Here is a 26,406-nt window from a genome sequence, read left to right on the forward strand (position 1 = left end):
TTCCTTGCATACAAGTGACCCCAATTCAATTTTTAGCACTGCATATGCTCCCCTAAGCACTGCTTGAAGTGACCCCTGAGCACATTGTCAGAAGGCCTGAGCACTTTCAGATATAGCCCATCCCTCCCACTCCCAAGAAAAGATAATAAAAAATTTTTATTTGGCAGGAATAAATTTGCATAGTCTTTATTATTTCTGTTGTCAATTATCAAATTACTTAGAGAAAACCAAATATAACTTTTTAACTAGCTATTTAATAATATTTAGCCAGAGTGATAATACAGCAGGTATGGTGTTTGCCTTGTACAGGACTAACCCAGGTTTGATCCCTGGTATCCCATATTGTCCCTACAGCCTGCCAGGGGCGATTTCTAAGCACAGAGCCAGGAGTAACCCCCGAGTGCTGTGTGGCCTAAATCCCTAAAAAAAAAAAAAAAAAAAGAAAAGAAAAGGAAAGAAAAGAAAAGAAAAGAAAAGAAAAGAAAAGAAAAGAAAAAGAAAATGATTAATAATAAATGCTTACTGAATGTTTAAAGTGAGTCCAGGGGTCTCAAACTCATGGCCATTTGCAGCCCTCTGTACAACATTTTGTGGCCCTGCCCTAGAGGAATCTTTTTTTGTTTTTGTTTTGTTTTAGTTGTTTGGGTCACACCCCCCAAAGTTCAAGACTTACTACTGACTTTGCACTCAAGGATCACCCCGACTTTGCCTCCTTGGCCTTCAGGTAAATTGAATTTGAGACCCCTGGTTTAAACCTTGGAGTTTTACATAGCGACAACTGATACCAAAATATTATCTAAAAATGAGATACTTTTGTGGAAAAATAAAGTCTAAAATATGTAACATTGTCCTTGGGACCAGATGGTAGGCAAAGTCTGGTGAACAAATAAGAAAAATAAACTGTAGCAAATTGGAAAAACAAAGGCACATGCTCTGAGATAGTGAATAGTTGATTAAATATCTTTTACAGAAAGTTGGAAGACATAAAACATACCCAATAAACGTGTTTGCCTACAAAACATAATTCCCAATCAGAATGCTAAAGGTATTGTTTTACAGATTTTAGCTAATATTAAAAAATAAGAAATAAAATACCTTACTGGTAGAACTTAGGAGAATATATAAAAATCAAAATAAGCTAATTGAAAATTAATACTGGCTCCCATCTCAGCTCAAGCTAAGACTGGAAGATCTTTAGTTAAAACTGAACAAATTGGGGCCGGGCGGTGGCGCTAGAGGTAAGGTGCCTGCCTTGCCTGCGCTAGCCTAGGGCGGACCGCAGTTTGATCCCCCGGCGTCCCATATGGTCCCCCAAGCCAGGAGCGACTTCTGAGCACATAGCCAGGAGTAACCCCTGAGCGTCACCGGGTGTGGCCCAAAAATAAAAAAAAAAAAAACTGAACAAATTACATTGGACACTTGTAGATCTTTCGAACCAAACCAAAGAACCAGTAGAAACCATAAAGAATCTTTATTAAAAATTTTTTTCAGGGACCAGAAAAATAGCACAGTGGAAGGGCATTTGCCTTGCACGCGGCCACCCCAGGATGGACAGTGGTTAAATTCCAGTCATTCCATATGGTCCTCAGAGCCTAACAGGTATGATTTCAAAAATAACCCCTTCCGAAAGATCAATGAAAGCAGAAGTTGGTTCTTTGAAAAAATAAACAAGATTGACAAAACTCACAAAGAAAAAGAGGGAGAGAAACTTGATAATGCGTATTAGAAATGAAAAGGGGGAGATCACTAAGGATACTGCAGAGATTCAAAGGGAACTCATAGAATACTTGGAGAAACTCTTTGCCACTAAATAAGAGAACCTGGAAGAAATGGATAAATTTTTGAACTCATATAACCTTCCATGGTTGAATAAAGAAGATGTAGCATATCTAAACACACCCATCACTATTGAGGAAATTAAAACCATAATCAAAAATTTACCCCAAAACAAAAGCCCAGTCCCTGATGGGTTCAAGAATTAATTCTTTCAAACCTTTTAAGAGGAGCTACTACCAATCTTGGCCAGGCTCTTTTATGAAATTGAAAAAACAGGAACACTTCCAAATAGCTTTTGTGAAGCCAACATCACTTTAATACCAGAACCAGATAGAGATGCTGCCAAAAAAGAAAATTACAGACCAATATCCCTGATGAACACAGATGCAAAGATCCTCAACAAAATCCTGGCAAGCAGGATCCAATGCCTCATCAAGAAGATCATTCACTATGATCAAGTAGGTTTCATCCCAGGAATGCAAGGATGGTTTAACATCCATAAATCTATCAACATAATAGACAACATCAACAACAAGAAAAATAAAAATCACATGGTCATATCAATAGACGCAGAAAAGGTGCTTGATAAGGTCCAACACCCATTCTTGATGAAAACTCTCAGCAAGATGGGAATGAAAGGAACCTTTCTCAATATAGTTAAGGCCATCTACCACAAGTCAATGGCAAATATTATCCTCAATGGAGAAAAACTAAAAGCCTTCCCTCTAAATTCTGGGACAAGGCAAGGCTGTCCTCTCTCACCACTCCTATTCAACATAGAACTGGAAGTCCTTGCGATAGCCATTAGGCAAGAAAAAGATATCAAGGGCATCCAAATAGGAAAGGAAGAAGTCAAGCTCTCACTGTTTGCAGATGACATGATACTCTACTTAGAGAACCCTAGAAATAATTGATTCATATAGCTAAGTGGCAGGCTACAAAATTAACACACAAAAATCAATGGCCTTTTTATACACCAATAATGATAGGGAAGAAATGGACATTAAGAAAACAACCCCAGGGCCCAGAGAGATAGCACAGCGGCGTTTGCCTTGCAAGCAGCCAATCCAGGACCAAAGGTGGTTGGTTTGAATCCCGGTGTTCCATATGGTCCCCCTTGCCTGCCAGGAGCTATTTCTGAGCAGACAGCCAGGAGTAACCCCTGAGCACTGCCGGGTTTGGCCCCCCCCCCAAAAAAAAAAAACCAAAAAAAAGAAAAAAAGAAAACAACCCCATTCACATTAGTGCCACACAAACTCAAATATCTTGGAGTCAACCTGACTAAAGATGTGAAGGATATATATATATACAAAGAAAACTATAAAACACTGCTCCAAGAAACAAGAGAGGACACATGGAAATGGAAACACATACACTGCTCATGGATTGGCAGGATCAACATCATAAAAATAGCAATACTTCCAAAAGCATTGTACAGATTTAACGTGATTCCTCTAAAGATACCCATGACATTCTTCAAAAAAAGTAAGTGACCTTGGAAGTGGCCTTTATAAGCAGAGTCAACTAAACCTTTGCTAACTTCAAAGAAACTGAAACTCTGCCTTTGTTCGCTTCTGACACACATCCGTGGAAATCTTTTTATAAAAAAATAATATACTGTAGCAGAAGAGATAGCATGGAGGTAGGGCATTTGCCTTGCATGCAGAAGGTCAGTGGTTCGAATCTTGCCATCCCCGAGCGATTTCTGAGTGTAGTGCCAGGAGTAACCCCTGAGCGCTGCCGGGTGTGACCCAAAAACCAAAATAATAATAATAATAATAATAATAATAATATCTTTATTTAAGCACCATGATTATAAGCATGATTGTAGTTGTGCTCCAATCATAAACAGAATACCCCTTCACCAGTGCAACATTCCCACCACCAATGTTCCCAATCTCCCTCCTCCCTGACACCTGCCTGCCGTGTATTCCAGATAGGCATTCTACATCTCTCACTCATTAACATTAACATTGTCATGATAGTTATTAGTGTAGTTATTTCTCTAACTGCACTCAGCACTCTGTGATAAGCTTCATATTGTGAGCCAGTTTTTCCAGCCTTCATCTCTATTGTCTCTGAACATTATCACAATACTGTCTTTTATTGGGGCCTGAGCAATGGCACAACAGTAGGGCATTTGCTTTGCATGCGGCTGACCCAGGACAGACCTCGGTTTGATCCCTGGTATACCATATGGTACCCCAAGCCAGGAGCAATTTCTGAGCCAGGAGTAATTCCAGAGAGTCACATATGTGGCCCAAAAAGAAAAAAAAAGTATTTTATGTTTCTTTTTTTCTTTTTTTTCATTTCTTAGCATTTACTGTCCTCCATCTCCTAGACTGGAGGCTGCCTTGAGTTAAGCCCCAAGCTTGTGCCAACCTGCAGTGCTGCATCCTCCCCTCAATTCTTTGGGTCACAGGGAAAAGAGCAGGGCCTGCACCTCCTCCAGACACTCATCGTAGACATCCTGATATTCCTCATGCGGCTTGATCATGATCACGCAAGTGAGCCGCTTCGAGCCTGCTGCAGCGCCCAGGTCCATTTTGGAGGGGATATAGACATAGGGCAGGCTGCGGTCCTCGCACATGACCGGCAGGTGGCAGTACACCTCAATAGGCAGCGTGTCCCCAGCCAGCACCATGATCCCTTTCTCGCCTTTGTTGAGAAACTTCTGCACCTCCTTCACTCCGCGTCGAATCTGCTTCTCGTCTTTTATGTTTCTTAAAACCCACAGATGAATAAAACTATTCTGTGTCTATCTATGTCTCTCTCTGACTTATTTCACTCAGCATAATAGTTTCCATGTGCATCCATGTAAAGGAAAATTTTATGACTTCATCTCTCCTGATGGCTGCATAATATTCCATTGTGTATATGTACCACAGTTTCTTTAGCCATTCATCTGTTGAAGGGCATCTTGGTTGCTTTCAGCTTCTGGCTATTGTAAATAGTGCTGCAATGAATATTGATGTGAGAAGGCATTTTTGTATTGTGCATTTTGTTCCTAGGGTATATTTTTAGGAGTGATATAGCTGGATTCTAGGGAACTCAATTTCCAGTTTTTTTTTTTAAGAATCTCCATATTATTTTCCATAAAAGCTGGACTAGATGGCATTTCCAGCAGCATTGATGAGAGTCCCTTTCTCCCCACATCCTTGCCAGCACTGATTTTGTTCTTAGTGATGTGTGCCAGTCTCTGTGGTGTGAGATGGTACCTCATTGTTGTTTTGATTTTCAACTCCCTAATGATTAATGATGTGGAGTATTTTTTCATGTGCCATTTTGCCATTTGTATTTCTTCTTTGAGAAATTATCTGTTCATTTTTTTCTCCCCATTTTTTGATGGGGTTAGTTTTTTTTTCTTGTTAAGTTCTGTCATTACCTTGTATATATTAGATATTAGCCTCTTATCTGGTATGTGTTGGGTGAATAGTTTCTCCTATTCTCTGGGAGGCTTTTTGTATCCTTGACATATTTCCTTTGAGGTGAAGAAGCTTCTCAGCTTAATATAGTCACATCTGTTTATCTCTACTTTCAATTCTTTGGAGAGTGATTGTCCTCCATGAAGAAGGCTTTAGTCTGAATGTCATGCAGTGTTTTTCCTATGTATTTTTCTATATACCTTATGGTTTGGGGTCTGATATCAAGGTCTTTAATCCATTTAGATTTGACCTTTGTGCAGGGTGTGAAATGGAGGTCTGAGTTCTCTTTAGTGAAGGTGGCTGACCAGTTGTCCCAACACCACTTATAGAAGAGATTTTCCTTGCTCCATTTTGCCTTTCTTGCCCCTTTTTCAAAGATTAATAGACTGTATGTCTGGGGAAGATTCTCTAATACTCAAGTCTATTCCACTGACCTGAGGGTTTGTATTTATTCCAATACCATGCTGTATTAATAGCTATTGCTTTGTTTGTTTTTTTGTTTGTTTGTTTTTTTGGGGCCCACACACATTTGATGCTCAGGGGTTACTCCTGGCTAAGTGCTCAGAAATTGCCCCTGGCTTGGGGGGACCATATGGGACGCTGGGGATCGAACTGCGGTCCTTCCTTGGCTAGCGCTTGCAAGGCGCTTACCTCTAGTGCCACTTCTCTGCCCCCTAACTATTGCTTTGTAATACAATTTAAAATTGGGGAAAGTGATGCCTCCCAAATTCCTTTTCCCAAGTGTTCCTTTAGCTATTCATGAATAAATATTGCTACAAATGAATTTCAGGAGTGTTTGATCCACTTCTTTAAAGAATGTTATCAGTATCTTTAGAGGAATTGCATTAAATCTGTACAATGCTTTGGGAAGTATTGCCATTTTATTGATGTTAATACTGGCAATCCATGAGCAGGGTATGTGTCTTCATTTGTGTGTGTGTGTCCTCTTTTATTTCTTAAAGCAGGGTTTTGTTGTTTTCTTTGTTTAGTTAAGTTGACTCCAAGGCATTTGAGTTTGTGTGACACTAATGTGAATAAAATTGGTTTTTTTATGTGCATTATTCTCTATCATTATTGGTGTATAAGAAGGCCATTGATTTTGTAGCATGCCACTTTGCTATATGAATCTATTGTTTCTAGAAGCTTTTTGGTAGAAATTTTAGGGCTTTCTAAATATAGTATCATGTCATCTGCAAACAGTGAGAGCTTAACTTCTTTCTTTCCTATCTGGATGCCCTTGATATCTTTTTCTTGCCTAATCACTATGGCAAGAACTTCCAGCAATATGTTGAATAGGAAAGGTGAAAGATGATAGCCTGTCTTGTACCAGATTTTATAGGAAAAGACTTTTAGTTTATCTCCATTAAAAATAATATTTGCCATTGGCTTGTGGTAGATGGTCTTGACTATACTAGCAAAACTCACAAAGAGAGGGAACTTAATAAACTGGATTAGAAATGAAACGGGGGAGATCACTACAGCTATTGCAGAGATTCATAGGATAATCAGAAACTACTTTGAGAAACTGTGCCATGAAACATGAGAATCAGGAAGAAATGGATAAACTCTTGGACTCTTATAATCTTCTACTGTTAAACAAGGATGATCTAGCATATCTAAACAGACCCTTCACTATTGATGATATTAAAATGTTAATCAAAAGTCTTCCAAAAATCAAAAGCCCAGGCCCAGATAGATTTTCTAACAAATTCTTTCAAACCTTTTAAGAGGTAGTACTACCAAGCCTTTTTAGGTTCTTCCATGAAATTGAAGAAATAGAAACACTTCCAATTAGTTTTTATGAGCAAACATTACCCTGATAGCTGACAGAGATGCTGCAAAAAAAGAAAACTACAGACCAATATTCCTGATGAACAGAGATGCAAAGATCCTCAACAAATTCCTGGCAAATAGGATCATTGCCTCATCAAAAAGGTCATTCAGGGTCCGGAGAGATTGCATGGAGGTAAGACGTTTGCCTTGCATGCAGAAGGATAGTGGTTGGAATCCCTGCATATGGTCTTCCAAGCCTGCCAGGAATGACTTCTGAGCATAAAGCCAGGAGTAATCCCTGAGCGCTGCCGGGTGTGACCCCAAAACAAAAACAAACAAACAAAAAAGTAAAAAAAAAAAAAAGTCATTCACCATGACCAAGAAGGTTTCATCCCAGAAATGCAAAGATGGTTTAACATACATAAATAAATCAACATAATACACCATGCCAAAAAAGAGAAAAATAAAAAAACATGATCAAATCAATAGATGAAGAGAAAGTGTTCAATAAGGTCCAACATCCATTCTTCACTTGATCTTAGTCAAAAGGCTGAGGAGCGATGAACATCCATTCTCTTTCTTTCTTTCTTTCTTTCTTTCTTTCTTTCTTTCTTTCTTTCTTTCTTTCTTTTTTCTTTCTTCTTTCTTTCTTTCTTTCTTTCTTTCTTCTTTCTTTCTTTCTTTCTTTCATTCTTTCTTTCTTTTCTTTCTTTCTTTCTTTCTTTCTTTCTTTCTTTCTTTCTTTCTTTCTTTCTTTCTTTCTTTTTTCTTTTCTTTCTTTCTTTCTTTCTCTCTCTCTCTCTCTCTCCCTTCCTTCCTTCCTTCCTTCCTTCCTTCCTTCCTTCTTTCTTTCTTTCTTTCTTTCTTTCTTTCTTTCTTTCTTTCTTTCTTTCTTTCTTTCTTTCTTTCTTTCTTTCTTTCTTTCTTTCTTTCTTTCTTTCTTTCTTTCTTTTATTTTATTTTTGGGTCACACACTTCAGTGCTCAGGGGTTACTCCTGGCTCTGCGCTCAGAAATCGCCCCTGGCAGGCACGAGAGATGCCAGGATTCGAACCACTGTCCCTCTGGATGTAAGGCAAACACCCCACCTCCATGCTAACTCTCTGCCCTGAACATCCATTCTTGATTTAAAAAAAAAATCTCATCAAGATGGGAATGGAAGGAACTGTGGAAGTCTTTGAAGTGATAAAGACTAAGAAGAGAAAAACTACCAGAGGCAGATAGGCAGGTATGCTGGCCTTCTTCACACAGCTTCAATTTTATACTCTCTAATTTCTAGTTGGGTTTCAATTGCTTCTGAGCATTTTTATAATTTTGTCACTACCTGTTCCAAGATTGTCTTGGAGTCCTACTCCCTGACTTTTAATCATATAATTCTGATGTTGTAAAGGTAATTTGTATTTGTTGTTATTGTTAGCTACACTGTCAGTGTTCTGAACTTACTCTGGGCAGTGTTCAGGAGATTATATCTAGGGTCAGGTAAAGAACCCAGGCTGGCTGCATGCAACAGAAAAGTCTTAATCTCTAAATAATTTGTCGGGCCTAATTATCTGCATTTTAATGAGTTGATTCTGATGTTGAACATAGCTAAATTTGAAAGCCTTTTCTCTACATGTTTTTCCTCCCTCAATATCTACTAGTCCCTCTCCTACAGTTGCTGGAGCAATATGACAGTACAGCAAGTAGGGTGATTGCTTTGCACAGAGTCTACTCAGATTTGATAACCAGGATCCCATATGGTTCCCAGAGCACTGACAGGAGTAATTCCTGAATGCAGAGCCAAGAGTAATTCCTGAGCACAGTCAATGTGACTGTGTCCAATGGCCCCCTCCACCCCCTTAAAAACTATGGCCATGTATACAATGACATTTTCAGCTTAAAAAAAAAGAGAGAGAATGGCTGGAGTCATAGCACAGAAGCTAGGGCATTTGCCTTGCATGTGGCCAACATGGATTTAATCTCCCGAATTCCATATAGTCCTTCAAGCACTGCCAGGAGTGAGTCCTGAATGTAGAGCCAGGAGTGACCCTTGTGCGCCATAGATTATGACCCCAAAACAAAACTAACACAAAAAAAGTGAAATCATGCAATGTTATATAATATGGATAAAATTGGAGAATATCATGCTGTGTTTATCCAAAAGGAAAATAATAGGTATATAATAATATCTCCTATATGCAGAATATAAAGAAACATAGTATGGGAATAATAAATGGTAAAAAAAAAATAATAACCAAAAAAACAAAAACCCAGCAGAACCTGAAAACTGGTTTCCAGAATTTAGCTGGTTTCCAGAAGTGAAGGTGAGCTCTGGAAGGGTCCCTGAGATCAAAGAAGCAGATAGAGGGATGTGGGTTGAAATAAGGTGTGAATGGGGCTGTAGAGATAGCATGCTTTGCATGCAGAAGGTCGGTGGTTCAAATCCTGGCAGCCCATATGGTCCCCTGAGCCTACTAGGAGTGATTTCTGAGCGTAGAGTCAGGAGTAACCCCTGAGTGTGCTGGGTGTGACCCAAAAGCCAAAAAAAAAAAAAATACAATGTGAATGAAATCTTTTTATTAAAAGTATTATAAAATTGTAAGTCATGGTGATTAAAATAAAATCAAGGGGCAGGAGAGATACTAGAGGAGGTAAGATACTTGTCTTGCTTTCGGCTGACTAGGGTTTGATCCCTGCCACCCTATATGGTCCACTGAGTCTGTCAGAAGTGATCTATGAGTGTAGAGCCAGCACTGAATGTGGCCCCCAAATTGATAACAGTAATTGCTAATAAAAGCTAAGTAAAGACAAAAACAAAAAGACCAAAAATCAAAGCATAAAAATAGAGTTTATAATTTATAAAAACATTATAATATTTATTTATCAAATTTTATTAAATGGAGCTGGAACAATGTACAGCAGGTAAGGCACTAGCCTTGCATGCAGTTAGTTTGATTCCCCAGCATCCCATATAGTCCTCTGCTCCCCACTGGGAGTGATTTCTGAGCTCAGAGCCAGGAGTGAACAGGGAGCCCTACAGGGTGTACCCACCAAACCAAAAATAAATAATTAATAAAATAAAGATTGCTCCCAAGGCTTCCCAAGGAGTGTTGAGCCAATACTAAAACAAAGCGAATAAAATCCCCACTTCCCCTCCTTGAGGTAAGGTTCAGTTTTTGGTTTCTTCTATTGGTTTACACTTAGTTTTCCTAACATAAGGAATGTGCATGTATGATAACACAAATTTCCTTTAAGTCTCTAAACCTTGTCTAAACCATTTTACATTTCCCTGTGAATAGTGAGAACAGCCCTCCTCTAATTATTTTAGATTGTATTATAAACTATACATTTAAACACACTTCATAATTCACATATCCTCATTTCCAAATGCAAAACAGACTGATACAGGTCAAGTGACTTGCCCAAAATAATTAATAAATGACAGATGATTATTTTTTCCAAGCATGACTCAAAAAAATAACAAAAATCAATGGATGTGGAGGGTGGGTCCTAATTCGTAGTTTTCAACTGCGGCAATGAAATGACATTATTTGCCATAAGCAGAATTCTTTCATAATGTGATAAGCAGATCAAGTCTACAAGTCCATCCTTATTCTTTTATTTTTTCCCCCAAAAGAAGTTAGGCCAATGAAACTTCTCTTCATCCTGCCAAAATAAAAAGTAGGAAAGAAAAAAGTTGTTTGGGGGTTCCGAGACTCAGCCCACTTTTGCGCGGGTCGCCCAGAACCGTTATGAATTTTACATTCCCTGGTTGAGCCCGGCGGGAAGCATAAGCGCAGACGCAGAAGCAGCGCAGGAAACCTTCTGGAGTTCGGAAGCCCGGTCGCCAGGGGGCGCTGTGCCAACCCGAAACTCTCGGAAGTCTCGGATCTCTCGCGAGACGCGAGACTGGCTTGGCGGAAGTGGTTCCCGGGAAAGAAACATGGCCGCCCCCTGTGTCTGAGCTCCCTGTACGCATCGAGTCGCCGGCACCATGCAGTCGGACGATGTAAGTCTCCTCCTTTTTTTTTTTTTTTTGTCCTGCCAATAGGGCGACAACCCTCCCAGTTTGATCCTGGCCTATTTGCCTCGTGTCGTTCGCCTGCCCTGGGGAGACTTCCCGAGGCCCTGTTTCCTGGGGCCACGTGTCTGCCTGCGTGGTGCAGTTTAGCCTCCACGCCCCCGTAGGGTCTGATCCCCAGAGTCAGGCTTGCGGCCTAAAAGTCCAGTGTTTGGGACCCAAGCAGGGGCGAAGGGGTGATGCAGGGAGGTGGGGACGTCATCAAATTCCAGGATACTTTTCCTCCCCGGACTCATTGTACGGAGCCCTAATTATGGAGCATCCTAGATTCATTTATTGGTTGGAGACATAGCTTAGGTGTCCCCTCATAGCGATCACTACCAGTTTGGGAAAAAACACCTGCTTTTCCTGGAACACCTACGAGTGGTGACCCAGGCTATAGACAAATAGGCTAGTAAAAGTGATATCCCATCTTAATTGCCATACCAATGAAGAAAATGACAAAAGAGTGGGTGAAAAAGTCAGGCACAATTAGAAAAGTAGAGATCACTTAAATAGGGCAATTGAGAAAGGACTCTGTGGCCAAACGTGAGAATCAACCAGAATTTAAGGTACTAGGGGAGTAACAATTGTTTTGCAACAGCAAAGGATCAAGACTTGGAGACGAGAGAGAAAGAATACAGGAAAGAATGTTATTGTGACTCTGATAAAGAAGAAAAAGAGGTACTAGCATTGGATAAGCTTGCTAGAGCAAAATCATGTATTGTTTTAAAGGAAGCTGTTTTTAGTACTTTAATGGAAAGAAATCACATTACACTTTTTGAAAACTCTTAATTGTGTGAGAAAGAGGGACTAAAAGCAAGAAGACTACTGTGATGAAAGTAGATTCCACTAAGGTAATTCTGGAGATGAAAAGAAGTGGATGAATTTGAAATCTTTGTATAATCAGTAAAACTTGTTGATAATTAAGGAATAAAAAGAGGAAAGGGATCTTAGGATTTGAATGCATCTTTAAAATTTTTTTTTTTTTAAATAATGGAGACTAAGGAAGAAACGCATGTTGTTTGGAGAGGGTATCACAGTTATCAATGGGTTTCAGTTTTTTGCTCAGAGTGAAGCCTGCCTAAGAGCTAAGAGTTGACAAATTGAGGATCAGAGAGATAGCACAGCGGTAAGACATTTATTTGCCTTGGACGCAGAAGGACGGTGGTTCGAATCCAGGCATCCAATATGGTGCCCCGAGCCTTCCAGGAGCGATTTCTGAGCATGGAGCCAGAAGTGAGCCCTGTGACCCAAAAACCAAAAACCAAAAAAAGGAAAGAATTGACAAATTGGGTGTTTTCAACTTAGAGATGATCTTTAAGGCCTTGAAACTAAATTGGAACTTTCCTAGTTTTCCCAGGTTTTTTTTCCCACCTTTTGTTTCCTGCCTCTGACAACAACAAACACATTCTATACGGTTCCCCAAATGTCCTGTTCTTTTACTGTCCTTATGGTTTTCCTTTTATTTTATTTTTTTGGTTTTTGGGTCACACCTGGCGGTGCTCAGGGGTTACTCCTGGCTCCTTGCAGGCATGGGAGACCGTTTGGGATGTCAGGATTTGAACTATGACTTACCTGGATCAACTGTGTAAGCAAGTGCCCTAAGGCTGAGCTATCTTTCCGGCCTCTTGACTATTTTAAAGAGCTTTTTATTTCTCAAGGCAGTTCAGAAACTTTCTTTTGTCTCTGTTGTAGCATTTAGAAGGCTATTTTTTAATACTTTCTTGTCTTATTTTTTTTTCTTGTAGCATTTAGAAGGCTATTTTGTAATACTTTCTTGTCTTATTTTTTTTTCTTGTAGCATTTAGAAGCTACTTTGTGATGCTCTCTTGTCTTATTTTTTTTTTTCCGTGTTCCTTCCCTTCATTGGTATTGCCAAGCTGCTTGCGGCATCACAGGTTGCAGTGCTGCTATACATAGCTGCAGTGCTTATTGAAGTATGTACTCCTTTTATGGTGCTCACCACCAGGTTCATATACTTTCATTGAGTTCACTGCTTCTGTGCTCACACAATATCCTTAATTGGCCCCTTCTCCTGACCATGGCATCTTTCAGCTGGGACTTGCACAGGATTATACACACCCTTTTGCTTGATCATGGCTGTGTTGGGATATATTGATGCCAGACTCAAGCCTGTATTTATGGAAATACATATGTATGTGGTTTTGTTTATTATCTACAATGAACTAAAATGATGCTATGTATGTTAAAAAATATAGCAGTTCAGGGGCCTAAGAGATGTATACATATAGGGTGCTTGCCTTGCACACAGATGACCTGGACTTTGTCTTCACCATCCCTTATGATCCCCTAGCACTGCTATGAGTGATTTCTGGTGTAGAGTCAGGAGTAAGTCCTGAGTACCTCCGGGTGTGGTAACAAAAACAAACTGGGGCCAGAGTGATAGCTCAGCAGTAGGGTGTTTGCCTTGCATGAGGCCAACTGGACCCGGTTGGATCCCCGACATTCCATATGTCTCCTGAGCCTGCCAGAAGTAAACCCTGAACACCACAAGATGTGGCCCAAAAACCAAACCCCAAAACAAATTGTATGGAAAGGGGAAGGGATGAGAGGAAGGGGGAGAAAGAAAAATATACTAAGAAAGGGAAGTTTGATAGTTTCATTTTGGATATAACTAAAATAGCCATACAAGTTAGTAGAATTTAGATATTATAAATGAAAATGAAAACGCTAATGGCATTTTCTTTGTGGGCCTTAGTGTTATGGTTTGTATCATCTGTATTTTTTTTCCTACAATCTGTAATTTGTGTCTAGTAAGGAAAGCCAGCTAGACTGACAAAGTATTTCTCTCCTCAAAGATGCCTTACCTTAGTTACATACTGCTCTCGGGCTTTTTATGTGTTTTGTCAGGAGGTTTTGGTTGGTTGATGGGGTGCTAGATCCCCCTTTGCCCAGGGCTTACTTTTGCCTCTGCACTAGAAGAGTCTCTCCTGGTGGCCGTGGTGAGATGCTGGAGACCGAAACTGGGTCAGCTGTGTGCAAGGCAAGACCCTCTCTCTGTACTGTTTTTCCAGTCCCATAGGCCTTGTCTTCTCTGGGATTAATATGCCATCTATTAAGTGAGAACAAATGAAACAAGTTTTTATCTTTCTTGCAGGTTATCTGGGATACTCTAGGAAATAAGCAATTTTGTTCCTTCAAAATCAGGTGAGTCTACATCTACAATATAGACAAGGATGCCTTTATTGCCTTCTTGGTTACCCATCTCAGTACTTATTTATTTCCTCCTATTCTAGAACCAAGACTCAGGCTTTTTGCAGAAATGAATATAGCCTCACAGGGCTGTGTAATCGTTCCTCTTGTCCACTGGCCAACAGTCAGTATGCCACTATCAAAGAAGAGAAAGGTAATGCTCAAGTTTTAATTTCCAGGAGAACTCCCAACAGCTTTTTTTTTTTTTTTTTTTTTTTGGTTTTTGGGCCACACCCGGTGACTCTCAGGGGTTACTCCTGGCTATGCGCTCAGAAGTCGCTCCTGGCTTGGGGGACCATATGGGAAACCTGGGTATCGAACCGTGGTCCATCCAAGGCTAGCGCAGGCAAGGCAGGCACCTTACCTCTAGCGCCACCGCCCGGCCCCCAACAGCTTTTTTGTTTGTTTGTTTTTGGGCTACACCCGGTGGTACTCAGGGGTTACTCCTGGCTGTCTGCTCAGAAATAGCTCCTGGCAGGCACGGGGGACCATATGGTACTCCGGGATTCGAACCAACCACCTTTGGTCCTGGATCGGCTGCTTGCAAGGCAAACACCGCTGTGGTATCTCTCCCGGCCCCGGAGAACTCCCAACAGCTTTTAAAGGGATTTTCTAGAGGGATCAGAGAGATAGTACATGGGAAAGACATGCATGCTGCCAAACCAGGTTTAATCCTTGGAACCAGTTAGGTTCCCCACGCATTACTAGGAGTGATCCCTGAGCACAACTGGGTTGTATTTTAGAAACAAAGAAATAATGGGTCCAGAGCAATAGCACAGCTAGTGGGGCATTTACCTTGCATGCAGCTGACCCAGGTTTATTCCCCAGTATTCCCTATGGTCCTCTGAACCTGCCAGGAGTTGATTTTCTGAGCACTGCCGGGTATGGCCCCAAAGTGAAATGATTTTTTTTTTAGTCTCTTTTTTTTTGGTTTTGGCGGGCACCACCTGACAGCACTCAAGTTACTCCTAGCTCTGTGCTCAGAAATTAATCCTGGGAAGCTGGGAAATCAAACTCATGTCAGCCGTGTGCAAGACAAAATGCCCTATACCCAGTGCTATTACTCTGGCCCCCTTTAGTCTCCATAAATGATACTAAATAACATCATTTTTCTTTCAGGACAATGCTTCTTATATATGAAAGTTATAGAACGAGCAGCTTTTCCCAGACGCCTCTGGGAACCGGGTAAGTTTTTGATACACTACAATGACCATTAATTGGAAAGCAAAATGCCACATGATTTTTTCTCTCCTTGAACAATCTGTGTTAAAGTGCTCTCATTAAGCCCTAAGGCAATTAATAGTCCAGACCTAATAATTTACTTGTGTAAATTCCCTTTCTGATTTTCTGTTTATTCTGCTCAATTTTCTTTTTCTGTTATAGGTGCGACTTAATAAAAATTATGAGAAAGCACTGGAGCAAATAGATGAAAATTTAATTTATTGGCCACGTTTTATTCGACACAAATGTAAGCAGAGATTCACCAAGATTACCCAGTACTTGATTCGAATTAGAAAATTGACACTTAAGCGGCAGTAAGTATTTAGATAATTCATTTCCTATGTTTAAATGTCATTCCATTCTTTTTTGAAGATGAGAGATGACACCTCTAGTATTCCATTCTATTAAGCTTTGGATTACCTGTTTTGATACGTTAAAAGGAAGCTACCTTCGGTTAAAGTTATATCTCTTGATGTGACAGGATTTTTATTGATTTGGGCTTCTTGGTGGAGGCAATGGGGTTTACATCTGGCAATTCAGTTCCAGGGGTCAAATCCAGATTGGCTGCATACAATCACCTTATCTTCTATATCTCTTGCCCCAGATTTTGCAGAATTTAAGACAATGTAAAACCATTTGTATCATCCCCTTCCTTGCCTGGACACAGCTTCAGAAAATCTTCTTTATAGTCTCCCTGATGGAATTTAAAATTAGAATTTGAAAATGACCTAGGAAATATGACTAAATAATGTGAATGTAAGAATTTACTTTGGGAGGCCAGAGTTGATAGCACAGCAGTAGGGGACATTTGCCTTGTACATGGCCAATCAGGACAGACCTTGATTTGATTCCCAGCTCCCAATATGGTTCCCTGAACAGGAGCGATTTTCTGAGCGAAAAAGCCAGTAGAGTAACCCCTGAGCGTCACAGGGTGTGGCCCAAAAAGCAAAAAAAAGAGTTTAAGAAAGAATCTACTCTGGGGCCCAGAGAGATAGCACAGTGGTGTTTGCCTTGCAAGCAGCCAATCCAGGACCTAAGGTGGTTGGTTCAAATCCCGGTGTCCCATAAGGTCCCCCCCGTGCCTGCCAGGAGCTATTTCTGAGCAGGACAGCCAGAGTAACCCCTGAGCATCACCGGGTGTGGCCCAAAAAACAAAACAAAACAAAAGAATCTACTCTGGGTTTTTTGGAAACGAATTTTCTTAAAACCTACTGACCATCTTTAGGGCTCCAGTATTTTGTCATTGTGACCTGCAGAAGATTTCAGATGCTTTGAATTTTTTTTATCAGAAAGTTCCTTTTCCTTAGTTCATATTTGTGAATTCCTTCAGGTATTTGAAAAGCAACATTGTTCATGTCATTAAATGGAAGAGAGAGAGAGAGAGAGAGAGAGAGAGAGAGAGTGTGTGTGAAGAGAGAGAGAGAGAGAGAGAGAGAGAGAGAGAGAGAGAGAGAGAGAGAGAGAGAGAGAGAGAGTGAGTGTTTTGAGGGAGTGGTTATGCACCTAATGTTGCTCAGGGCTTACTCTTCACTTTGTGCTGAGGGATCAAGTGGTGGATCTCAGGCATCATGTAGTAGAATGCCTGGGATAGAACCCAGGTTGGTTGTGTTCAGCAAAAGCACCCTACATGCTGTATTATTACTCTGGCCTGTCTGAAAATATTTTTAAGTAATCTTGCTCTATTTCACTGAGCCCTAAAAAATTAATTCAGGTTCTTTTTCTTTCTTTCTCTCTCTCTTTTTTTTTTTTTTTAAAGAGGAACACCTAGCACATTCTGATATAATTCTGGTATGTTGATAATGTGTTTTTATTTCCTATAGGAGAAAACTTGTTCCTTTGAGTAAGAAGGTGGAGCGGAGAGAAAAAAGGAGAGAGGTGACATATTGTTTTATATTCATAGACACTTATTTTATTGTGGTTAGGGCTGCTTAGACAATGTAGTGGGGATGGAGTGATAGAACACTAGGTAGGATGCTTGCTTTACTTACAGCCAACCCAGGTTCAATCTCTGGCATCAGATTACCCAAGTCTGCCAAGAATAATTCCTGAGTATAGTCACGAGTAATCCATGAGCATCAGTCAGCCTGGCCTACTAACAAAATATAAAAAAAGATTTAATAGTCACTTCTAAGAACTGTTTGGGCCCTGGATAATGTTTTATTAATGTATAATAGTTGTCTAAAATACCTGGTTTCACATCAAATAATATTATGACTCACGGAGTAGTTAAAATGAGTACTCTAGTGATATATGTATTGAAAACAGAAAAATGCACAAATAGAGATAAAGATTTGCAATTTCTGGTTTTGGGGCCACACCCAGCGGTGCTCAGGGGTTACTCCTGGCTGTCTGCTCAGAAATAGCTCCTGGCAGGCATGAGGGACCATATGGGACACCGGGATTTGAACCAACCATGTTTGGTCCTGGATCGGCTGCTTGCAAGGCAAACACTGCTGTGCTAGCTCTCTGGGCCCAAGATTTGCAATTTCTGGACTCAGTTTTTTGAGGTAAGGTGTTTTCTAAATTTTGAAATGTTGTGTACTGCTGCGGACTGTTTTATCCTGATAAGATAAAAAGTTCCTAAGCAGGGGCCGGGCGGTGGCGCAAGAGGTAAGGTGCCTGCCTTACCTGTGCTAGCCTTGAACGGACCGCGGTTCGATCCCCCGGCGTCCCATATGGTCCCCCAAGCCAGGAGCAACTTCTGAGCTCATAGCCAGGAGTAACCCCTGAGTGTTACCGGGTGTGGCCCAAAAAACCAAAAAAAAAAAAAAAAAAATTCCTAAGCAAAACCTTAGTGAGTTCATTTTCCCACTGGAAGTCAAGCGGGAGCATGAAGAGGCGAATATGAAATATGAATTATGGAATATGAAATGAATGAGACCACACAGAATGCATGGGGACTTGCGTCTAGAAAGACAAGACAAAATTATTTTTTGAGCTGGGTAGCTTTTAAGGGTTGAGGTTTCGAATGCAGGGTGTAATTTTTGACATCAAAGAAAGTGGGAGATGGTTAGGGAAACAGAATGAAAGAGGTGGCTAAAATTTGCACATTAAAGAACCGATACTGAAGTTGAAAAGAAATTTTGTTTTGGGTTAGCTTTGTTTTGGGTAAGTAGGGCAAACCAGGTAATTTTCAGAGAAGTGGGAAGAGAGAGAAATGTTTTAGAGTTTTTGGGGAAAACTGAAAATTGGTTTACTATGAGCTAAGTTTTGGGAAAAAACATGATCTTGGCGCCAAAGTAGCAAAGATCACAAGAGCTGGTTAGTGGGAGACTTGTGGCGGGATTTGTACTGTCCTCCTTTGTTAGAAAGAATTACTAAGGCCTGATTTTTAATAATGGTTAAAAATAAAGAGAGAGATAGTTACAGCCACTTTAGAATTATGGCCAAACACTCCACGCAAAGGGTCAACTGATTTTGACTGTTCTAAGCGGGCCTTTTTGGCAAATAATTCTTTTTCAGGAGTGCAACACTTTTTTGATGTGTGCCCTTCCTTAGTGGGGCGCAACAGCATACATATTCCTATCAGAAGGGTTTGAGCATTTTAGTCAAAACTTGCCATTCTGCAGTGGAATATAAGAATATTCACACTAGACAGAATTTTTAAAGACTTTTTTTTTTTTTGGAGGGGCTTGTCAGGAATTGAACTCAGGACCTTGCAAATGTTCTATCACTGAGTTACATTCCCTGTCCTAGACTTTAAGTAGCTTATGTCCGTTCAAGTCATATTTGCCCATTCAGTTGAGTTTTCTGAAGTTTGAAGTATGTGTTAAGGAACGAGAGATAGGGAGGTGCATGCAGAAAACTCCTGGTTTGATGATCTGTAGCAGGGTTTCATCTCCTTAGTATCTCTAAGGGCAACCCCAGTCCGTCACTGCTAGTAGTCCTTAAGCACTATCAGCATGGCTCAAAACAAAAGGATTATTATTTTGGTTTTGGTTTAAGTAAACTGGGTATTTTACTTGATATGAATAGTAATGGTAATATTGTACTATCATTGAAAAAAGTCAGGAAAACAACCACCTTTGTTATCTGGTTATTGGCCTTACTCATGCTGAATTTTCTTTCTTTTCTTTCTTTTTTTTTTTTTTTGGTTTTCAGTTTTTTGGGTCCCACCCAGCAGCGCTCAGGGGTTACTCCTGGCTCTACATTCAGAAATTGCTCTTGGCAGACTCGGGAACCATGTGGGATGCCAGGATTCGAACCACCGACCTTCTGCGTACAAGGCAAACGTCTTACCTCCATGCTATCTCTCCGGCCCCTGAATTTTCTTTAGAGCTTTTTAAGACCCAGGAATTATCTTTTCCTGAAAAGTTAAGTTATTCGGGACTAGAGCAATATAGCACAGTGGGTATTTGCCTTGCTTGTGGCTGACCCAGCTTCAATCCCCGGCATCCCATATGGTCCCCTGAGTTTGCCAGAAGTAATTTCTGGGGCCGGGAGAGATAGCACAGTGGTGTTTGCCTTGCAAGCAGCCGATCCAGGACCAAAGGTGGTTGGTTCAAATCCCGGTGTCCCATATGGTCCCCCGTGCCTGCCAGGAGCTATTTCTGAGCAGACAGCCAGGAGTAACCCCTGAGCACCACCGGGTGTGACCCAAAAACCAAAAACTAAAAACCAAAAAAAAAAAAGAAGTAATTTCTGTGCACAAAGCGAAGAATAACCCCTGAATGCCACCAGGTGTGGTCCAAAACTCCAAAAAAAAAAAAAAAAATCAGTCGTTTTACATGTGTACTTTGCTTGTGTACTTTCCCCATCAAAAGTTTTGACCATGGGACCAGAGATTATATATGAGTGAAAGCACCTTGCATTTAGCCACCTGGATTTGATTGACAGCATCACAAAGGATCCTCCATTTCCTGATTCTTGAGGACAGCCAGATATGCCCCCAAAAATTGTTTTAATATACTCTCCCTGATATACCATATTTTCCGGCGTATAAGACGACTTTTGACACAAAAAAAAAAGTCAATCGAAAAACGGGGTCGTTTTATATGCCGAGTATATCCCGAAAAATGTTTCAATATGCCGCTAAATGAAAATTGTCTGAATATTGCTACAAAACGAATTTTCCAACTCGACCTGCTCGGACCGCCTCTCTAACTCAGCCAATCCAAGCAGGCTTTTTATGCATGCAAATTAGACAGTGATCTGGACCAGAATCTACACTGTCAAAAGCCTGCTCAGATTGGCCAGAGTCAGAGAGGAAGTCTATTACAGTATAACCTTTGAACCTTTGCTTGTTGTGATTGGCTCACTGTGGTACATACAGTTGCAGCACAGGAACGTTCTGTCTGATACAGTGAATATAGGCCTAAACCTATGTTTTAACTGCAAAATTAGGGGGTCATTTTATACGCCCAGTCGTCTTATATGCCGAAAAATACGACATATCTTTTTTCCTGCCTTGCTCCTATTTATAACTTATGCACTAATAGGTAAATTTTAATTGTAATCTGGGGCAATGATGGTCTGATTTTTAGCTGAGCTTGATTTGTCTTTAAGGGTTATCACAATTGATATTTCTGATACATAAAGTGCATTGTTGATGATTTGCATTAAATCAACATTGCTCTTTTTTATGCTCTGCGATAATTATGCAACTTTTGTGCACATCTGCCTCATAAGTTTTCTTTCTTGATTGTCAATAGGTGTTTTATAAAGCTTTCAGAAAAAAATGTTATTTTAATGTTTGAAGCCTATGAAAAACATAAATATGGAAGGTGTAAGTGATTGCAGTTTAATGGAAGACACATTTCCAAAAATGTCACATATAGTTGTAGCCATTATTTTAAATGTTTTATCCATAGTATTAGCAGTTGTGCAATTTTGCGCCACTGTTAACATCCTAAGGCTGTGCCTGGCTCAGTGCCAGGCTTGCAGGATGCTGCAGACTAGGACATCAGTAACCCCAGCCTCCTGCTTGCTTTGATAGATACCAGCCCATTGGCCTATCTGCTCCACTCTTGAAAGAATCTTTTTAAAAAATGTTTTTTTAGGTTCCTGAGTGGTGGCGCAACGAAGGATCGCAGTTCGATCCCCCAGCATCCCATGTGGTCCCCGAAACCAGGAGTAATTTCTGAACGCATAGCCAGGAGCAACCCCTGAACGTCACCCAGTTGTGTCCCAAAAACCAAAAAAAAAAGTTTGCAAATACTTTTTTTTCTCTTTAAAGAATAGTTTAAGCATCAAATTATTAAATAACCAGCCTATCTTTATAGTTTCTTGTCTGCTGCAAATTATTCAATATCATTTTATCACTTCACCAAACAGCTACACATGTATTAACCGAGAAAAGGAACCAGAAGCATTGTCAAACTGTTTGTGCTCTTATCTTTCTCTCAAGATTGCTGCATATGATAACATAACTTTTTTTTTTTTTATAAATGCAATATTTTTTGTTTGTTTGGGCCACACGCAGCAGCTCTCAGAGGTCACTCCTGACTGTGCTCAGAAATCACTCTTGGCTGGCTCAGTGGGATGCTGGGGATCGAACCTGGGTAGGCCACATGCAAAGCAAATTCCCTAAATGCTGTGCTATCGCTCCAGCCCCGATAACACAATTATTTGCTCTCTGGATAAATTTAAGACAATCAGTGTCAAAATATATGAAACAAGTGTAAGAAAAATTTGCACAGAACTTTTGGCTGTTTTCTCCCTGCATCTCAGTGGATGACCCTGTAAAACAATTCCTGCTTTACTTATTCAACATGCTATTTATTGATTGAGTGTGTGTGTGTGTGTGTGTGTGTGTGTGTGTGTGTGTGTAACTTGAATCCTAATAAACAGATGTTATGTTCTTACACAGAAGTGGTAGATGATAAAGTGTAAAGTAAGAGGAGCCAAGAAGGTGGTTCAAAGTCTCAAATGCATGCTTGGCATGTAGGAGTCCTGGGTGCAATCTCTTGTTTGGGAGCAGGGGTCCACCTACCACCACTATTAAGATTGGAATAGGTTCTGGGGACTGCCAGTTTGCTCCAAATCCCCCCAAATAAAGGCAGGCAAGCAAGCAAAGGAATAGACAGTTTGTTTGAAAACAAACACTTAGACTCTGAGAAAAAGAATTCAGGTTACCAAGGTGGGTTAGGGAAGAAAGTGGCAAATTAAACGTGACATTAGGACTGTGGTGGAAGGTCTCTGGCACTTTGGTTTTTAGTGGAGGTGCAGTAATGGATACTTTTGTTTTTGGTTTTTTGAGCCATACCCGGTAACGCTCAGGAATTACTCCTGGCTAGGCCCTCACAAATCGCTTGACTTGGGGGACCATATGCGATGCTGGGGATTGAACCCTGATCCGTCCTAGGTCAGTCGCGTGCAAGGCAGATGCCCTACCCGCTGCGCTACAGCTCTGGCCCCAGTACACTTTCATGCACTAGTACTATTGTAATTGTTACAGTTTACAAAAATAAAGGCATAGAAAAGATTTTAAATGAAACAAATTATTAAATTAATATTTAAATGAAACAAAAATTGAAATAAGGATGTGTTCTGACAACTTTAAAAAATATTTCATGGACTGGAGAGATAGCATGGAGGTAAGGTGTTTGCCTTTCATGCAGAAGGTCTGTGGTTCGAATCCTGGCATCCCAGATGGTCCCCCTAGCATGCCAGGAGTGATTTCTGAGCATGGAGCCAGGAGTAACCCCTGAGTACTGCCAGGTGAGACCTAAAAACCAAAGAAAAAGTTTCACTTCCACTTGATTTTCACTGTCAAACAAATGCAGACTTAGGCTATAAAAGTACATACATGTTTAGATTGTTTTTTTAAGGTGGCACAGAAGGTGGCTCATAGTATAGGCCAGTGGTCGGCAACCTTTTTTTTCAACTGAGCCAAATCTTGACAAAACCATGATTGAAATTTATTTTGAGAGCCACACAGTGCATACACTGACAGAGGCTAGGAGCAGAGTCCTGACTCCTAGAGCGGCCACCCGGCACACAGAAGAGCCAAATTAAAAGTGTAAAGATCCACATGTGGCTTGCGAGCCGCAGGTTGCCGACCACTGGTATAGGCCATGTATCATTCCTGAGAACACAGATTCCTTCCTTACCTGTTACATAGTCTGGTATACGTGTTCCCTTTTTTTTTTGTTTGTTTGTTTTTGGGCCACACCAGGCGTTGCTCAGGGGTTACTCCTGGCTGTCTGCTCAGAAACAGCTCCTGGCAGGCACAGGGGACCATATGGGACATCAGAATTCGAACCAACCACCTTTGGTCCTGGATCAGCTGCTTGCAAAGCAAACGCCACTGTGCTATCTCTCCGGTCCCCGCCTTTTCTCATTTCTCATTTTCAGGATTGCTACTTTTTTGAGATCCTGAAATACATGTAGTAAGTGTTTTGTATATCTATCAGTGGCTTTGTTGATTTTAATCTAGACAGCTATTTATATAAAATAAGTGTTTTAAGTTTCCCAGTTTCTTTTTTTGTTTGTTTGTTTTTTGGGCCACACCCGGCGGTGCTCAGGGGTTACTCCTGGCTTTCTGCTCAGAAATAGCTCCTGGCAGGGCAGGCCAGTTTCTAAAGGAATTTACCTGATTTGGCAAGCCCCTAAAACTGTAGTAAGGGAAATTATTACATCTTTTTTTATAAAACTAAATTGGTTCACTTCTACTTTCACTGCAAGATAATAATGCCAATAAAAAATGTTTGTTTTTTCTTTTATAGGAAAAGGCATTGATAGCTGCTCAATTGGACAATGCTATCGAAAAGGAATTGCTGGAGAGACTCAAACAAGATACGGTGAGAAAGCCTGGTACTCTGGAATACAATTTATATTTTAAGCAGCAATATATTTGGAAAATTAGAAAGCTTATTTTTAAAGATACTAGAATGATATTCACCTTGATCTTATTCTGGAATCTAGAGCCCCTGGCCTTTCCAGTTTATTGATGCAAGTATAAAAATGCTTTCACACCTTGATATTCTATTCAGAACAAGAGTCTTTTTCACTTTTTTGTCAGTTCCCATTCCCTGATGCAATAATTTCAGATCTCTGCATGTTATACATATTTGATCCTTCTGTATACTATCCTGATCTCTTTGGTCTTTTAAGTTGAAAATCCGTTTCTTTTTTTTTGAGGGGGGGGCCAGAGACATACCGCTCAGGGGTTACTTCTGGCTATGCACTTAGAAATCACTCCTGGCTTGGGAGATCATATGGAACACCAGGGATCCAACCGCTATCCATCCTAGGTTATTGCGTACAAGACAAATGCCCTACCACTTGCGCCACCTCTCCAGCCCCAAGTTTAAAATCCTTTTTGAATTTTTCTAAAAATTCAGTGTCATTTACAGAGACATGGACTGTATTATTTTTTTTTTAGCAAAAATTAGTTGTTTTGATCTGTCACTGTGAACTAACTCAATTCTAAATAATCTGATCTTATCCCTTTCACAGAAGTTATCTGTTTGATATTAACTATTATTTAAATGTCAGAAGTGGGTTTGTTTTCTGCTTGATAATACAGACATATTATTGAGAATTCTCAGTCACTGAGGATAATATGCTTATCAGACTGTAGACTCTGTTTATGACTCAAATGTAGTTGAAACCAGTCTTTGGGTTTTTTTTTTCCAGTATGGAGACATCTACAACTTCCCCATTCATGCCTTCGATAATGCTCTAGAACAGCAGGAGGCAGACAGTGACTCTTCAGATGCTGAGGAAAATGATGATGAAGATGAAGAAGTAAGACTTTGTTTCTTGTGTCAAGCAGTAATCTCCTGGACTAGATCTATATTAAATAAGATCCAGAATATCATTCTCAGGTCCCTAGCAAAACAAAAATTTGGACTTATTTTCCCTATTTTGATTCTTCAGACTTAGTAAATTAGTTATGCATTGATTAATCAGCTGATTGAACGAGATTTAGTAAAATGTGTAATGAAGGAGATACTTGAAAAAGGGAAGATTCAGCAAGTAGAATGTAACATTCGGGGGCAAAGTGCTTCCAGATGTGTTCAGGGGCACTCTTGATAATATCTCTAGCTCAGTGGTGCTGGGGGCCACTGGTGAGGGGGTTATGTAGTGCCAGGAATCCACAAGCATAAATTTCAGCCCTTTAGGCTCTTTACTCAGCCTTTAGTAACAATTTATGCTCGCATAAAGGGCATACAACTGTCTTATTAGTGCGCTTTTTGGGATCGATAATCTAGCCGAACATACCAAATCTATTTGTAAATTTTCCTTGATACTGACCAGTAAAAACGAGGCTGATTTATCTCAAATGATTAAGGGTTCAGTAGCTCTGATTCTATTTGGTTTTATGCACATGTAACCTATCATGTTCTATTTTAGGATGTAGGGAAAAGAGAGTTTGTAGAAGATGATGAGGTGGATGAAAGCGATATAAGTGATTTTGAGGTGAGATTTATGATTTAAATCATCCTTTGTCCATCAACAAAAAGTACTTTTAGGGTACTTTTTAGACACAAAAAGGTTTAATTCTGTAGTTGTATGATTAGTTTCTTCTCTTCCCATTTTAGGATATGGATAAATTGGATGTCAGCAGTGATGACGACAAATCCTCCATTGAGGAAGAAGAAAAAATCAAGCACAAAGGCAAACACAAAGGCAAAACACCTCTTAAAGGACCTTTACAGAAAAAACGTGCCTTTGTAGAGATTGAGTATGAGCAGGAAACAGAGCCAGCGGCCAAGTCCAAAGCCACGTGATTTCCCTTTATATTTTAACAGGAATCAAACACATTAACACCTTCAGATTTTGCTCTTCATGTTGCATTTAACATAATGTGGGTTTCTGGTTTGTGGCCGAACAAAGAATGACTTAATACTGCAAGCAAAGTTATTTTTGTAATATTGGCATATGTGTTAAAGTAACAGCTTGAGCAGCTTAAAGATACATTTGTGGATATAAATATTTCTGAATTATAAATGCTACCCACTTGCTTCCTTGCATTCCCTTGTCACCACCCCCAACTTTAGAAAGGTTGAAA

The 26,406-nt window shown here is 40.2% G+C and overlaps 2 protein-coding genes across 2 annotated transcripts; one reads left to right on the plus strand and one right to left on the minus strand.

Moving 5' to 3' along the window:
- Positions 1-4,065: 4,065 nt before the first annotated feature.
- Positions 4,066-10,948, minus strand: LOC126007240 (H/ACA ribonucleoprotein complex subunit 2-like). The gene is made up of 2 exons (XM_049772703.1): positions 10,716-10,948; positions 4,066-4,499 (listed from the first exon to the last, which is right to left on the minus strand). The coding sequence occupies exons 1-2, from the start codon at positions 10,946-10,948 to the stop codon at positions 4,193-4,195; spliced, it is 540 nt and encodes a 179-aa protein (XP_049628660.1). The 3' UTR covers positions 4,066-4,192.
- MAK16 (MAK16 homolog) lies at positions 10,885-26,350 on the plus strand. Its single transcript, XM_049772437.1, has 10 exons — positions 10,885-10,961; positions 14,134-14,183; positions 14,273-14,382; positions 15,348-15,410; positions 15,610-15,763; positions 17,270-17,324; positions 24,116-24,190; positions 25,029-25,139; positions 25,749-25,814; positions 25,937-26,350. Exons 1-10 carry the CDS (start codon positions 10,947-10,949, stop codon positions 26,123-26,125), a joined length of 888 nt encoding a protein of 295 aa, XP_049628394.1. The 5' UTR covers positions 10,885-10,946; the 3' UTR covers positions 26,126-26,350.
- Positions 26,351-26,406: the final 56 nt, after the last annotated feature.

The sequence above is a fragment of the Suncus etruscus genome, chromosome 4, assembly GCF_024139225.1.
Source record: "Suncus etruscus isolate mSunEtr1 chromosome 4, mSunEtr1.pri.cur, whole genome shotgun sequence".
NCBI lineage: Eukaryota > Metazoa > Chordata > Mammalia > Eulipotyphla > Soricidae > Suncus > Suncus etruscus.